The sequence below is a fragment of the Camarhynchus parvulus genome, chromosome Z, assembly GCF_901933205.1.
Source record: "Camarhynchus parvulus chromosome Z, STF_HiC, whole genome shotgun sequence".
Lineage (NCBI taxonomy): Eukaryota > Metazoa > Chordata > Aves > Passeriformes > Thraupidae > Camarhynchus > Camarhynchus parvulus.
The window spans coordinates 37,845,246-37,857,426 of record NC_044601.1 but is presented as its reverse complement, the minus strand read 5'-3'; the positions used below and the strand labels follow the sequence as shown (position 1 = coordinate 37,857,426).

The window sequence follows — 12,181 nt, the reverse complement described above, 5'->3', positions numbered from 1 at the left end:
AAAGGTGTGCCAGTAATGCCACCTGCTAGAGCTTGCTGGATGCCTCTCTTCAAGTTTTATGCTTGGACAAACCTCTGAGGGCAGGAGGATCCTCAAGTTCTTCCTTAGGGTTTTCTTGGGAGAGTAACTCATAGAGAAGTATTGAGAATCAGGTAAGAAGAAACTTGACTTGAAGACAGCCTCTGTCTTAAGAGTGGTGTCCTGTGGGATACTGCATGTTCCCTAAACCCACACCCTTCTATCTCTATGCTTGTTCAAGACAGCTAGGGCAATGAGAGTCACAGCAGCTGCACAGAGCAATGCCGCACTTTCATAACTGAACTCTGTTGCTCAAAGACATATCTTAGAGTAATATGCAACCATTTTATGCCCATATTAAAAAACAAGTCATTTCAACACTGAAGTATTTGATCAAACAAATCTGTAGGACAGAAAATATTACTTACGGTCATATACTGTTTCACACCATTAATGTACATGCTTCCACCCTTTTCTCGGTTTTGAATTAGTTTTGAAAGGCGCTTGTAAGCCAAAAATTCATTGAAGAAAGTTTTGTAACCTAGTAGTCCACCAACAATGAAACTGTCTTCCCAGTCTACTCCCATCATGAAAGAAAATGGCATGAAGACATAAGCACAAATGTTCTGCAGAATATATAAGAAAAAGCAGGTCAAAATACATGTCAAAAAACGATAGCAGACAGCAACTTTTCTAAACTTAAAATAAGGATGGTTTTATTTTAGGGGAGGTAAATTGGCCTTCAATTTTTGCTGCCATGAACTCTGGGAGAGTTTTTAATTGTCAGGCATGCTTGAGTACCTTCTAAAACATTAATCAAGACTCTAGATATAACAAAATATTTATATATCCCTAATTTTATATGTAAAATAAAACAAAGGTTTCTGTGCCATCTTTTCCCTCAGTAATGGCTTCAAATTGGGCACAGTGTTTGACAAAAAGAAGGAAGATTGAACTAAAAGAGCTGATACGAGAATTGAAGATTCTAATTCTTCTGCTAGATTAAATCAAATGTGTTAATGAACACACTTAATTATCAGGTTATTGAACTCCAACTGGTGTAAACAAGAGTTGTCTCTGCATAAAAGCTGTGCATCTGACACAATTAAAGGTGTATCTATTTTTCCCTGGCATTATAAGGTTTATGCAAATTGAAAAAGGAATCCCATATCACAGTATACCTTGTTTCTATACGAAAGAAAATAGCTCCACCTGTGAAAGGTTTTGGTCAGATTGTGCTCAGAGAATGTAATGGATGTGTTTAAGCAGTTACTATTTCTGGTTGGTTTCTCTGCTTACAGAAGGTTATGCATTAGTGTCTCTCCCAAGGGAAGACTGACTGCATGCATCATGTCTGTGTGTCTCAATTCCTTGTGAACTATCTACCTGTCCAAATCTTACACCACCCAGCAGTTATGAAAATACCAGCCCCTGCACGAGTATGCCTAAGGCATGTATACTTGTGACTCTCCTCAGCTATGAGTGTATGGGGTGCAGTGAGAGATCTCTGAAAGCTTAGCAGGGTAATAATAACTTAGTGAAGCTGAAGCCATATCTGTTATGAGTGGCTATTCACTTCAGCAGCACCTTTAACACAAGTTATATCTGTGTTTCTCCCAGGGCTTTTATTAGAGTCTTGTAAAACAAAAAGGCCATAAACACTGAAACTACGTGATTGCACTGGGTCAAAAATGACATATTGACCTAGGTTCAAACAGAAATCCTGTTTGAAACCCATTTGCTCTGTTGAGTGATTTGGGTACAGTTTTACTTTGTAATTATATTGAGAACTAACTGATATGGAGTAAGTCTGGTTTCAGGCAAGTCCAGCCTTTCCCCCGTGTCCCCATATAAGTGAACACGGTGAGCATTAAGGGTTTGATGGGACCTTTTGAAGATAAAGACACTTTTATGTTTAGCTGAAGATGTTAATGGCTTGGCAAGCATGTAGCTGACAGATGTGCTGCACTGCCAAGTCAGAGGAGGCAGGTGCTAGCCTGCTCTGTATAAACATACCCTGGGAGTTAGCAAGAATACCACAGAGGGAAACAATAGGTGGACTAATAGATACAGAAATACTTAAATGGTAAAAATTTTACTTTAACTGTTAAGAAATCTTTCAGAACATGCAAATAAAATATGGGTTTAGATTATGTTAAAATACAAAATGAGAACAAGAAACAACAACAAACAAACCACACAAGCACTTAAATTTGAGAAAGACAAATTATGCATGTATGTCAGCTGCATGAATAACCTGGAGATCATACCTCAAAGGTCAGCTGTGGATAGTCAAACAAATTGCCCACCCAAGAAAGGGCTGAGTCAAGGAAGCTCAGCAGGGCAAGGAAGGAGATCACATTCACAGCGATGTTTGCTACCAGCCCGATGGAGGTAGAGGCACCCTGGCTGGCTGCTTCTAGCAGATTCTTTGATTCACTTTGCCAAGGAAGAGAAAACCAGAGTGTGAACATTAAATTCAAGAACAAATAACAGAACTAAAAGGCACATGTACTTGATTAGAATTGTAGTACTGAAGCTGTCTGTACATTCATAGAGAAAATAATGAAGAGGAATGATGAAGGTGAAGTAGGCTTTTCCTGTCAATTCTCATGGCAGACATTTGAAGCATATGCTTGTGGTGCCCTGAGGATGAATTCTGGTACATTCAGGGTTGGGCAAGGTATGGATCAGATCTCAAAACTGTAGCACTGCTTGTATTAGGCAGTGGTCACTGCTCTTCTCCCACACAGCCCTTGCAGAAATGCTTGGGTCATTCAGAAGCAGATCCTTAGAAGCCTTTTTGCTTTGCCTATCATTGCCAAGAGAAATGTCCCTACAGATGGGCAACAAATTTGCTGCTGTTGTGAAATTATTGCTTTGCTTTTGCTTTTTACGTGTTTGCATTTGCAGATTCATTACAGAAAAAAGACAATAATATTACAAAAGGGAAAGCCTCATGGCAGGTCACCTCAGGTAGTTATTTCCCTCTTTCTTTGGAGTTTACAGTTTGGCCCAGGTCCTTGGCATATGTTAGATTGTAACAGGGCACGCTCACCAGAATTCATAAATCAACCATTTGCAGTATTTAGTCTGTAATTAATTTATTGCTTGCACACCTACCACATAATGCCCTTAAAATTTATGTCTGAGCAGTTATTTTTCCAGACCTCATTTCTGCAGTGGTATTAACTAGTACCTAGATCAGCTTACCTTTTTGCCATTTGTATGCCACTCCTCAGAGTTACCAGAGGCTTTTCAGTTTCAGGCCAGAATAATTTGGAGACAGCTAATGATGCTGGTGCTGACATAACGGAAGCAGTCAGTAGGTGGGAGGAGGAAACCTAGAATTCCAGGTGAAAGAAAGTACTCCATGATAACCATATTATGCACAAACATGTAGGAATGCAATTAATTTTTTTAGTTGTTCGTATTATTTTTCTACAGGATGTCATTAAATGTTCATATTGCTCATAAGGAAATGAAGAGAAGGCCAGGGATTTTTGTGGCTAATTCCTTCAGAGACAAAGAAACCCAAACAGTGGGAATGATTGAGGGATACTTTCAAAGCATTGCAGCTGGGTGAAATACTTAAAAGATTTCAAATAAACCATTTATTTTCTAGTTCTTTCCCCCTGTCTTACCCCAAAAGAAATATATGCTCCTAAGACACTTCCAGCAATAGTTGAAAATCCTGCTGTCATGACTGCATGGAGTTCAGATTTGGTGATATACGGTAAGTAAGGCCGTACCAGTAGAGGAGACTCTGTCTGGAAGGGTAAAACAAGCACCAAATTAAGAAATCCCTAATAAAAACCCAAAGATTTCTTTTATTAAGGGCAGGAAAATGAGTGTCTGCATCATACTTTCTTAGGTATCTTTGACTAGTTAATCCTAGTGCTAGCAAGTACTCCAATTTCAATAGATTGGGGCTTTTCTATACCAAGAAAGAGAATGTCTGAAGACAATTCTGGCTGGTTCATTCTGCTGTCTCCCTGCAAAACACAATGAAACTGCCAAGAAATTCTGTTCCAGTTCTGAGTGACTTAGGGACAGCCACAGGTCTCAGCACAGATAAGGCTTTAGTCAAGTGAAACACGCCCCTCTGGCATGTGTGTGAGCACATCCTAGAGGCAGTGTCATGCAATGGTACCACTCTAAATCGTGAAGCAGTGTGATGTCGCGATGCACCACTGCTAAATATCATGTTAATAGTGCATTTGGGCTTGGATGTTAATTGTTGATTTTCTACATTTCTTCTAAGTTTGGGACAGACCTTATTGTAAATGTGGTTTTAATACACTTCCCATTAAAGCGGTCTTGTTAGATGCTGTCCACTCTTTTTGTGAATAAGGCAAATACCGCTAGCCCTGGATCTTAGTTTTCCTCATTGTCTCTCTCTCCTGCCCTTGCCTGCTTTGTATGCCATCTCTTCATACCACCTGCCTTTTCAACTGAAAAAACCCCCCTGAAATTGTTATTTCTTCATAGCTTTGGAGTAGTCTACCAGGGAGATCTAGCATCTACATTTATGCTTGAACTTCTGTTGGGAAAACATATCGCTTCCCAAATCCTTTCCACTGTGCATCACTACCGATATATGAACATACTGAAATTTTGGAAACTGATCATCAGACTTGATGTAGTGGAATCCTAGCTTTGAAAGAGATTATTTTTTTAATACACAACTGTTCAATAATCAGCATTATTTCCCTAAATTCTGTAATATTGTTACATGCTAGCATGTTTTTTTTGTGCTCCAGCTCACCTGTCCCACAAATATGTTACCTGCAGCTACCAGAGACTCAACAGGAGTTGTTCCCATGAAGACATGCATTATCCAACCAACCTAAAATGATTTTTAAAAAAGAAACAAAAATTTGTTCTGCCTGTTCCATGCCTTTCTCGAGTTAACCATATCAATCTAAGAGTTCAGAGACATGTTACAATACTTCCTGAGTTAATGATTTCAGCTTAAAGGTATAGCACATTTGTGTAATTGGTACATGCTAAAATAAGACAGAGGAGAAGTAATTTAGCAGAACTGAAAGTACTCCAGGTTCCTTCTGGGCATAAAAATGTTAAACTAAATTAAACAAAGCAGATATTCTGATGTGTTCTTATTATTTATATTCTTGTCCAAAAATACTTGGATCATATGAAGGAAAAAGATATGAAACTTAGATTAAGGCTAAAAATGCCTCATTGCAATTTTAGCACAGTAATGTCAGCTAGGCAATATTCATGATGCCTTTATAACAATCCTGTGAATGTAAAGGGCAAAGAACTTTTAATTTAAGAATATCTTCAAATTAGGTTTAACTACCATAGAGGAAGATCTTTTCCCTCGTTTGACAGGTTTATTGGACAGAGACGACAGAAAGTGGACTTGATGTAGACAGTAGCACAAGACATAGATGCCGACAGAAATGAACACTTAGAGAGTGAGGTGAAGAACCTGCTTTGATCTTATCTGGGTATCTGTGATAGGAAGGTATATGTGATTGCGACTGGAATACTTAGCAGAAATCCACTCTCTGTGATTTAATCTCCATCCTGCACTTTGAGGGCTGGGAAAAGAGCAGGCAGAAAGGAAGATTTAAGCAAGTATGGCATCAGAAGAATGCTAAAGCTAACCAGGCAAATCTAACAATTAATATGACATAATCAATGAAACCAGACTGAGAGATGCCAATCAAGATTTTGCAATGGCAACATCTGGAAATATTTCCAGGCTATGGCTCCTCTGCACATGTTCAAAACATTTCCCACACTAGCCAAATGAGCATCTAATTGGCAAAAGTGCATACCTTTCCAACAAGCCACTGCATGAATCCAACGTGGTAAAGCATAGACATAACCGTACTGAAGAAAACCACAATTGGCAATACCTGATTTGAAGACAGAAGATCATTAAAACATCTTCATTTATCTGCATAGCTCTCTAACACAACTGTGATTGTTTAGAAACTGTTTAGCTTAGCATAACATACAAAGGTTTACAGCCATGTTTAAGTCAATTCAAGCATTTACATCCTTTAAAAAGAATCTATTTAAAGGTACATATTTACTAAATACAAAAAGCGAATATAGGTCTCTCACAGTGGATACTGAAAAATACTTTCTTTCAACATAATTTAAAAGAATTGCATGAATGCCTAACCCACTCTCTGATGGGCTATTAAAACCACTCTGATTGGGTTTTCACCCTGAATAAAACCAATAGAACTTGATTCTCAAGTATGTGAAATACACAGGACACCACCACTTCTATCCTAGTATACAACAGAAAGAAAAATCCACCCCCAAAAGGTCCAAAATAGTTTGACAGATTAGTTACAGCTAAAACACTACCACAGTTCTGTGAAAAGGGGAGGCTTCCTAGACCATTAGTGTGGAGAGACTTATTTGCCCCATAGCATTTAATTTGTTTGTCAGTGTCCCAGGTAAGCCAAGACCCTTGTAGCTGACCAGTCTTCCAGCATCCCATTAGCGAGACCCTTAACTGAGCAGTCCTTTTGGATTGGAGAGTAGTTTGACTGTCTTAGAGAAACACACCACCAGCATAAGGGAGTCCTCTCAGCAGGTCTTGCCCTTTACTAGAGTGTATTACCCACTACCAATTGCCAGCACCCATAAAGGATTCACACTAATAATTTCAGGAATAACACTCTCATAAATGTAAGATTGTGACATGGTTAGAAGATTGTTGCTGATTGTAACTGACTGCAAAAATATACTTGAAGGAATACACAGACAGGCTCTAATCCCGAGTAAAATATTCAGGGCACATAGAGCCTGGTTCTTACCAGTTTATAGCTGTCCCTATGGGGACGAAGACAGGTTCAGACCATTGACTGATCCCAGCAGTTAAGATGGAGTTTTCCTTAACTTTCCCTTTTTCTCAACTTACTTATATATTATTTCTTTATGTTTATGTGGAGTTTGAGTGACTCTAGTCATACATACCTTTGTTACTGATTAGCACAAAATTCTCTCCCTTTGCTTTTAAAGATAAAGTCAGAAAGAATGTAGAGTGCATTCCTGTGAGGGTGTTCGTACATCAGGAGCAGGTAACTTTACATGGAGGTGTACATTAATATTATTATTATTAGGCTTTAATGAAGCAAGTTTGTCCAAGGAGAGGGATTTTGCCACAGTTGCTGGCTCAGCAGTGGGACATCTTCCCCTCTTTCCCTGGTATGCTGTTTATAAGCTGGTATGCAGTTTATCAGCTACAAAGTACCACCAAGTTCCCTTCCCTGCAAGGATTTCCACTGAGTCTGGTGTGGTGCCTCCACTCCACTCCACCCTCCTTTCCATCCCCCTCAACAGGTGATGGAGAATCATTCTGGAAGGGTTTCAAGTAATGCAGCAACCATATTCCATCCAGAAAGCAGCAATTGTGATTTACCCTGCATTATAACTCCTGTTAAAATGCAAATATAACCCCTTAGTTTCCTCTAAGTGTATCCTCAGTTACCAGTGCACAGAGCCCGCAGTCATTTTCCCACAGCCACGAAGGCTAGGAAGCTTTCATGTGTGTTCATTAATGACATAATGCATTATAAATAAAATCAAGTAACAGAATGAAAAATAACAAACCACTTTGTTAGTTCAGATCTTTTCAATACATAGACTCTATGCCTTTCTAGAGGAGAGTTGGTACTCTAAACAATTTTGATACACATTTAGAAACTCAATTTCGATGATCAGAACATTTCACTGAAAGGACAGAGTGCAATTAACCAATATTGTTGTGCTGTTCAACAAGTCAATATAATGCTGCTTTCTCTGGCTTGGTTCCTTGAACCTTTTTGCAATTCTGCAGGGACAGTTTGCCATGCAGTTTAGTTTAGTAAAATTAGTATCTTTCTCCCCTGCCTTTTCTTTTGTTATTACCACACAGAGGAGGAAGTTAAAATTGTTGACTGCTCTCAACTCCCCTCCTAATTTGTGGCTTGATGTTTAACTTTTTCCCTATTTTCCTTTAAAAAAGTTGCTATTGATATTTAAGAAACATCCAGCTTTTTCATACACTCCTAAATTTTGACCTTGAAAGCAAAGCTTTTCTCAGGGAACCATAGTTCTCCTGGTGTAAAAAAGAAGCTAGAGATATAACAGAAGTCTAATTTCTTTCTTGCTCAAAGCAAACTTTGTCTTTTGTAGTAAACAGGATAGAAGACTTAATACCAAAAGGTCTTTTCCATTTACTTAAGTACTTGGAAGCGCTTATTTATGTGGGCAAGTGGGTATTTTTTCAGAACTCTGAAATTCTGCATCTGCTTGCACAAATACATATTTAAAATAAACCAGTTTATGCATGCAAATATGTGCATTTTTGACTAACTAGTGCTTCCAGAACCGTGTGCTTGCTCAAAGACACTATAGGACTGATAGAACTGGTCAGAACATGTACAAGTGTGCATATGCACAACTGGGATGTGTCCACTCTGGTAACGTGTCCACTTCACCTGGCAGAAAACTGATGTGTCCCTGCATATTGCTGAGGATGCAGTGTGGATACAACTGGACTCTGACAGACATATCCTGCCCCTCGTCTAATCTCTGAGGAGCTAAGCATTGTCTTATGGATGATGCTTTGAAATATCTTGGGGCAACATTTGAAGAACTCATCACAACATGCAAACCTTATAAAATATCTGAAAGACACAAAAAAGCACTTTGGACCTACTAAATGTCTAAATAAATAACAAGTGTTTCAAGAGAGAACAGGCTGGCTGTCACTCACTGTTGTTGGAAGAGGGAATTCCCTGTCTAGAGAAGAAGCAGATGGAGCGTGTTTCCATACACTTGTCTGCAATCCCATTTACCATATTTATATTCCATTTACCGTATATATTCTTATATATATGCAGCTCTGAAAACCAACTGGCTTTCTTGTTTTTCAATATGAGAATAATCTACTTGTACCTGTTATAGAAACAAGGTCTAGAAATTCCGTTATTTTGCTGGCTTGAACCATAGGATAAGACTGATGTATATTTGCCTACACAGAAGCAAACTTTTGGCTGTCTAGTCCCTAGTTATGGCTTTAGTAAGCAAAGTATCTTGCATTACCAGTGAGTACTCAGAACCATCTTGGAAGAAACATATTCATAAAGCATTGCCAAAAATCATGAGAAAAATTGGGGGGGAGGCGGGGAGAGGTGGGAATTAAATAATTTCATCCCTAAAACATGTAGTTGAGAATCACATATTTGAGCACTCAAATAAGTAAAGTAAATACCTGCTTAAGTAAAGGAGGAGCTTGGAAAGTGAAACAAAAGGTACAAAAGAACTGCTCTTAAAATATAATTCATATTTATTGATAAAATGCCTAAATTTTTTTTCCCTTCTAAGATGTTCTGACTGTTCTTAGTAGCAGGCTATTTTACAGATGGAACCTTCTCTCTCAAGTAATGAAAGAGAAAAGTTTGCAGAACATCTAGTTTGGAATATCACCTCAAGAAAAAAAAAGAAAAGGCATGTAAGCCCGCAGTCAGATATCTGAAATATCAAAAGAATGATCTCCAAGTAAGTCCTAATACATTTCCCATATTTGTTTCAGGTTTATTTATTTGTTATTTGGGTTTGGGTTTTCTTTTGCTTTGTATGTTCTTGATTACAGCCTAAATAGGCATAGTGGCATGAACTGCTTCTCAGAGCAAAACCAGGAAGGATGCTGGTGCAGATTAGAGAGCACAGAGCAGGTACAGAATAGCTGTATTCCAGCTATTCCCAGGAAGATCTCTTAAGAGAGAGATGGGAAATCCCTCTGTGATCTTACTAATGCAATATCATGTAATTCTTCCTGCTTAGGCAGCTTCTAGCTCTTCCCCCAGGCATGAATAAATACACATCTAGGCTCTCCACTTCTTCAAGGGGAAGTCTGTGAAGCAGTGGTCTGTACAGCACTTAAGGGTACAACAGCATGGCATGGTAGAGCATTTTTACTCATGGAGAGGTGGGGAAGATAGGTAGGAGGTAATATTTCTGTCAGTGGCCAGGTACAAGGCTTTTAAATTATTCCTTGTAGAAAAATATTCTAAAGTTCTGTATACATGCAATATATGTTGTTGTTATAATTAGACTAAATAAGGGCAATCTAACTCAGTGTTTGGCAGTGAATGAAAGTGGTCCCAAATTTTCTATTCAGAATATAACATAATAAGGAATAGTTTAGCTGTTGATTTCTCTGGTGACTACATAGGTATCACAAACCACGCACTTTATTTCCCAGCTATACTGTTCCTCTTACCATTGTTTATCTGCCACATACAGTGTATAATAACCATCTTACCTTAAAAGCAAAGAAATGATCTGTGTATTTGTCACCAAACACAAACCTGGCACCTGCATCAGAGTACTCCAGAAAAGTCTGGGGGCAGAAAGCAAAGTAAATTACCCATAAGCTCTGGATGCCTGCCAAAACCATACAAAATACTGCTAGTTGTCTTGCAGAAATATGGTCACGTCCAAGAAGCTTGGGCTCTGATTTGTAGGGTCCAAGCCTTGCTGACTGTATTTGGCTGAACGGAGGGTATCCACTCTGCTCTGTCAAGTACCTGACACAATAGAGGCCATGAGCTACACTGGAAAAAATTTACTTTTTAATCCCAATACTATGGTGCACTTCTATGCTCCATCTGATGCAAATAACTACAATGAATTATATAGCTTAAAATGGAGATTTGACAGCTGAAGTAATGAGTTTTGAAAGGTGCAGCTAAGAGCTAGCCTGAGGGAATCTTCTAGTTCAAATTTTGAATTTTTATACTTCTGATGAAAATATATGCATTACTGATACCATTTAAAAATGGAGTTAAAGTACAGTTTATAATAGCGACAGTAATTAGTTCTGACAGGATAGACTGTGACTTGAGAACATGAAGCTAGCAAAAAGGGGTACCAGACCTGCTTCACTCAGAGACTGAGAACCTGGTGACAAAACCCAGATGATTCCCACTGCCTGCAGATTAGGCAGACATCAGATCTGTGCCTTTGCTCCTGCACAGCGACAGTACATTCTGCTCTGTCTGGTTTTACATGTCCTTAATTACCTGTGAAATACAGTTGTGAGAACAGTATCCCTGAGATGAAAAGTCTGAACGTCCTTCAGTGGGTACTCTCCGATGTATATTTTGGATGTCGCTTATTCACTACTTTACAGTAACCGACTTTTTAAAAAACTTTGTGTCTGCAGGGCTACCTGTGGATGGATCCTGTCCACTTTCTAGAGATCCCTTCCAGCATGCAGATTTGTATTTTTCCACCTGTATATAGCTGAATTAATTTTCTTGTATGTCATGAGGACTATGAAATGTCTCTGACGCCAGGAATGTTGCTGCTCTGAAGATAATTAGGGCTGTGCCCTGAATCCCAAGGCTTTTCAGCATATTGTGTTTATTGCAAGGATGATTTGGAGTTGAGCCATTTCTAAGAGTTCCTATGAGTGCCTTGACACAACAGAAATTTGTGTTTCAAGAATGCCAATTTATAACTTCAGCCCAATGATGGTAAAGCCATTAATAAATGGTATTACTCTGACCATTGTATTAACTGAACAAAAAAAAAAGAGAAGAAGGTTGAACTCAGGAAGCCAATTACCTTTCTGAGAATCCAGTTTTTCTCAAGAGAAGAAAAAATCAAGGGACAAATGGATCCTTGAACAACCTGTTTGTATAATCTAAGACTCTCAAGACAAAAAATTCTATTAAACAAGCAAGGATTTTGCTCAATAGCTTACCTGGATCTGAATGCCTAGCCAGTTAAATACATCAAAACCCACTTTGGTCCTCAGAATAAGAATCCCAAGAATAAACTGCATTCCTATTCCTGAAAATACTGGTCTCCAAGCAACCTAGATACACAGAAAAATAAAGAAACTGCTTGTTATTTAAATAAATAATAGTTTACTTTGGATGTTTGTTTAAATAATGTAAGGGGGTAGCTTGACTATACTACAGAATGGGAGCAGCTGCCAAAACAGGTTGTAGGGGACTTGGATCTTCACATAACTGGACAGAGCATAAGGAGATTTTGCTACAGGGTTTGTCCTTGGGTAATTTCAACTCTGTTTATGTCCCCTAGCTTTAAAGACTTTTGATACTTGAGAACTGCTCAGTTTTATATTGTGATTCATCATATAAAGGCAGTCATG

At 38.6% G+C, this 12,181-nt stretch overlaps 1 protein-coding gene across 1 annotated transcript in view; it reads right to left on the bottom strand.

The window, feature by feature from the left end:
• Window positions 1–12,181, bottom strand: part of SLC28A3 (solute carrier family 28 member 3) — a 37,825-nt gene that overhangs the window by 6,653 nt on the left and 18,991 nt on the right. Inside the window, exons 7-14 of the mRNA XM_030968942.1 lie at window positions 11,768–11,881; window positions 10,322–10,399; window positions 5,829–5,909; window positions 4,787–4,867; window positions 3,663–3,788; window positions 3,232–3,362; window positions 2,289–2,457; window positions 447–644 (exon numbers count right to left, since the gene is read on the bottom strand). Coding sequence (XP_030824802.1) covers window positions 447–644; window positions 2,289–2,457; window positions 3,232–3,362; window positions 3,663–3,788; window positions 4,787–4,867; window positions 5,829–5,909; window positions 10,322–10,399; window positions 11,768–11,881 — 978 coding nt within the window. The remainder of the gene's footprint in view (window positions 1–446; window positions 645–2,288; window positions 2,458–3,231; window positions 3,363–3,662; window positions 3,789–4,786; window positions 4,868–5,828; window positions 5,910–10,321; window positions 10,400–11,767; window positions 11,882–12,181) is intronic.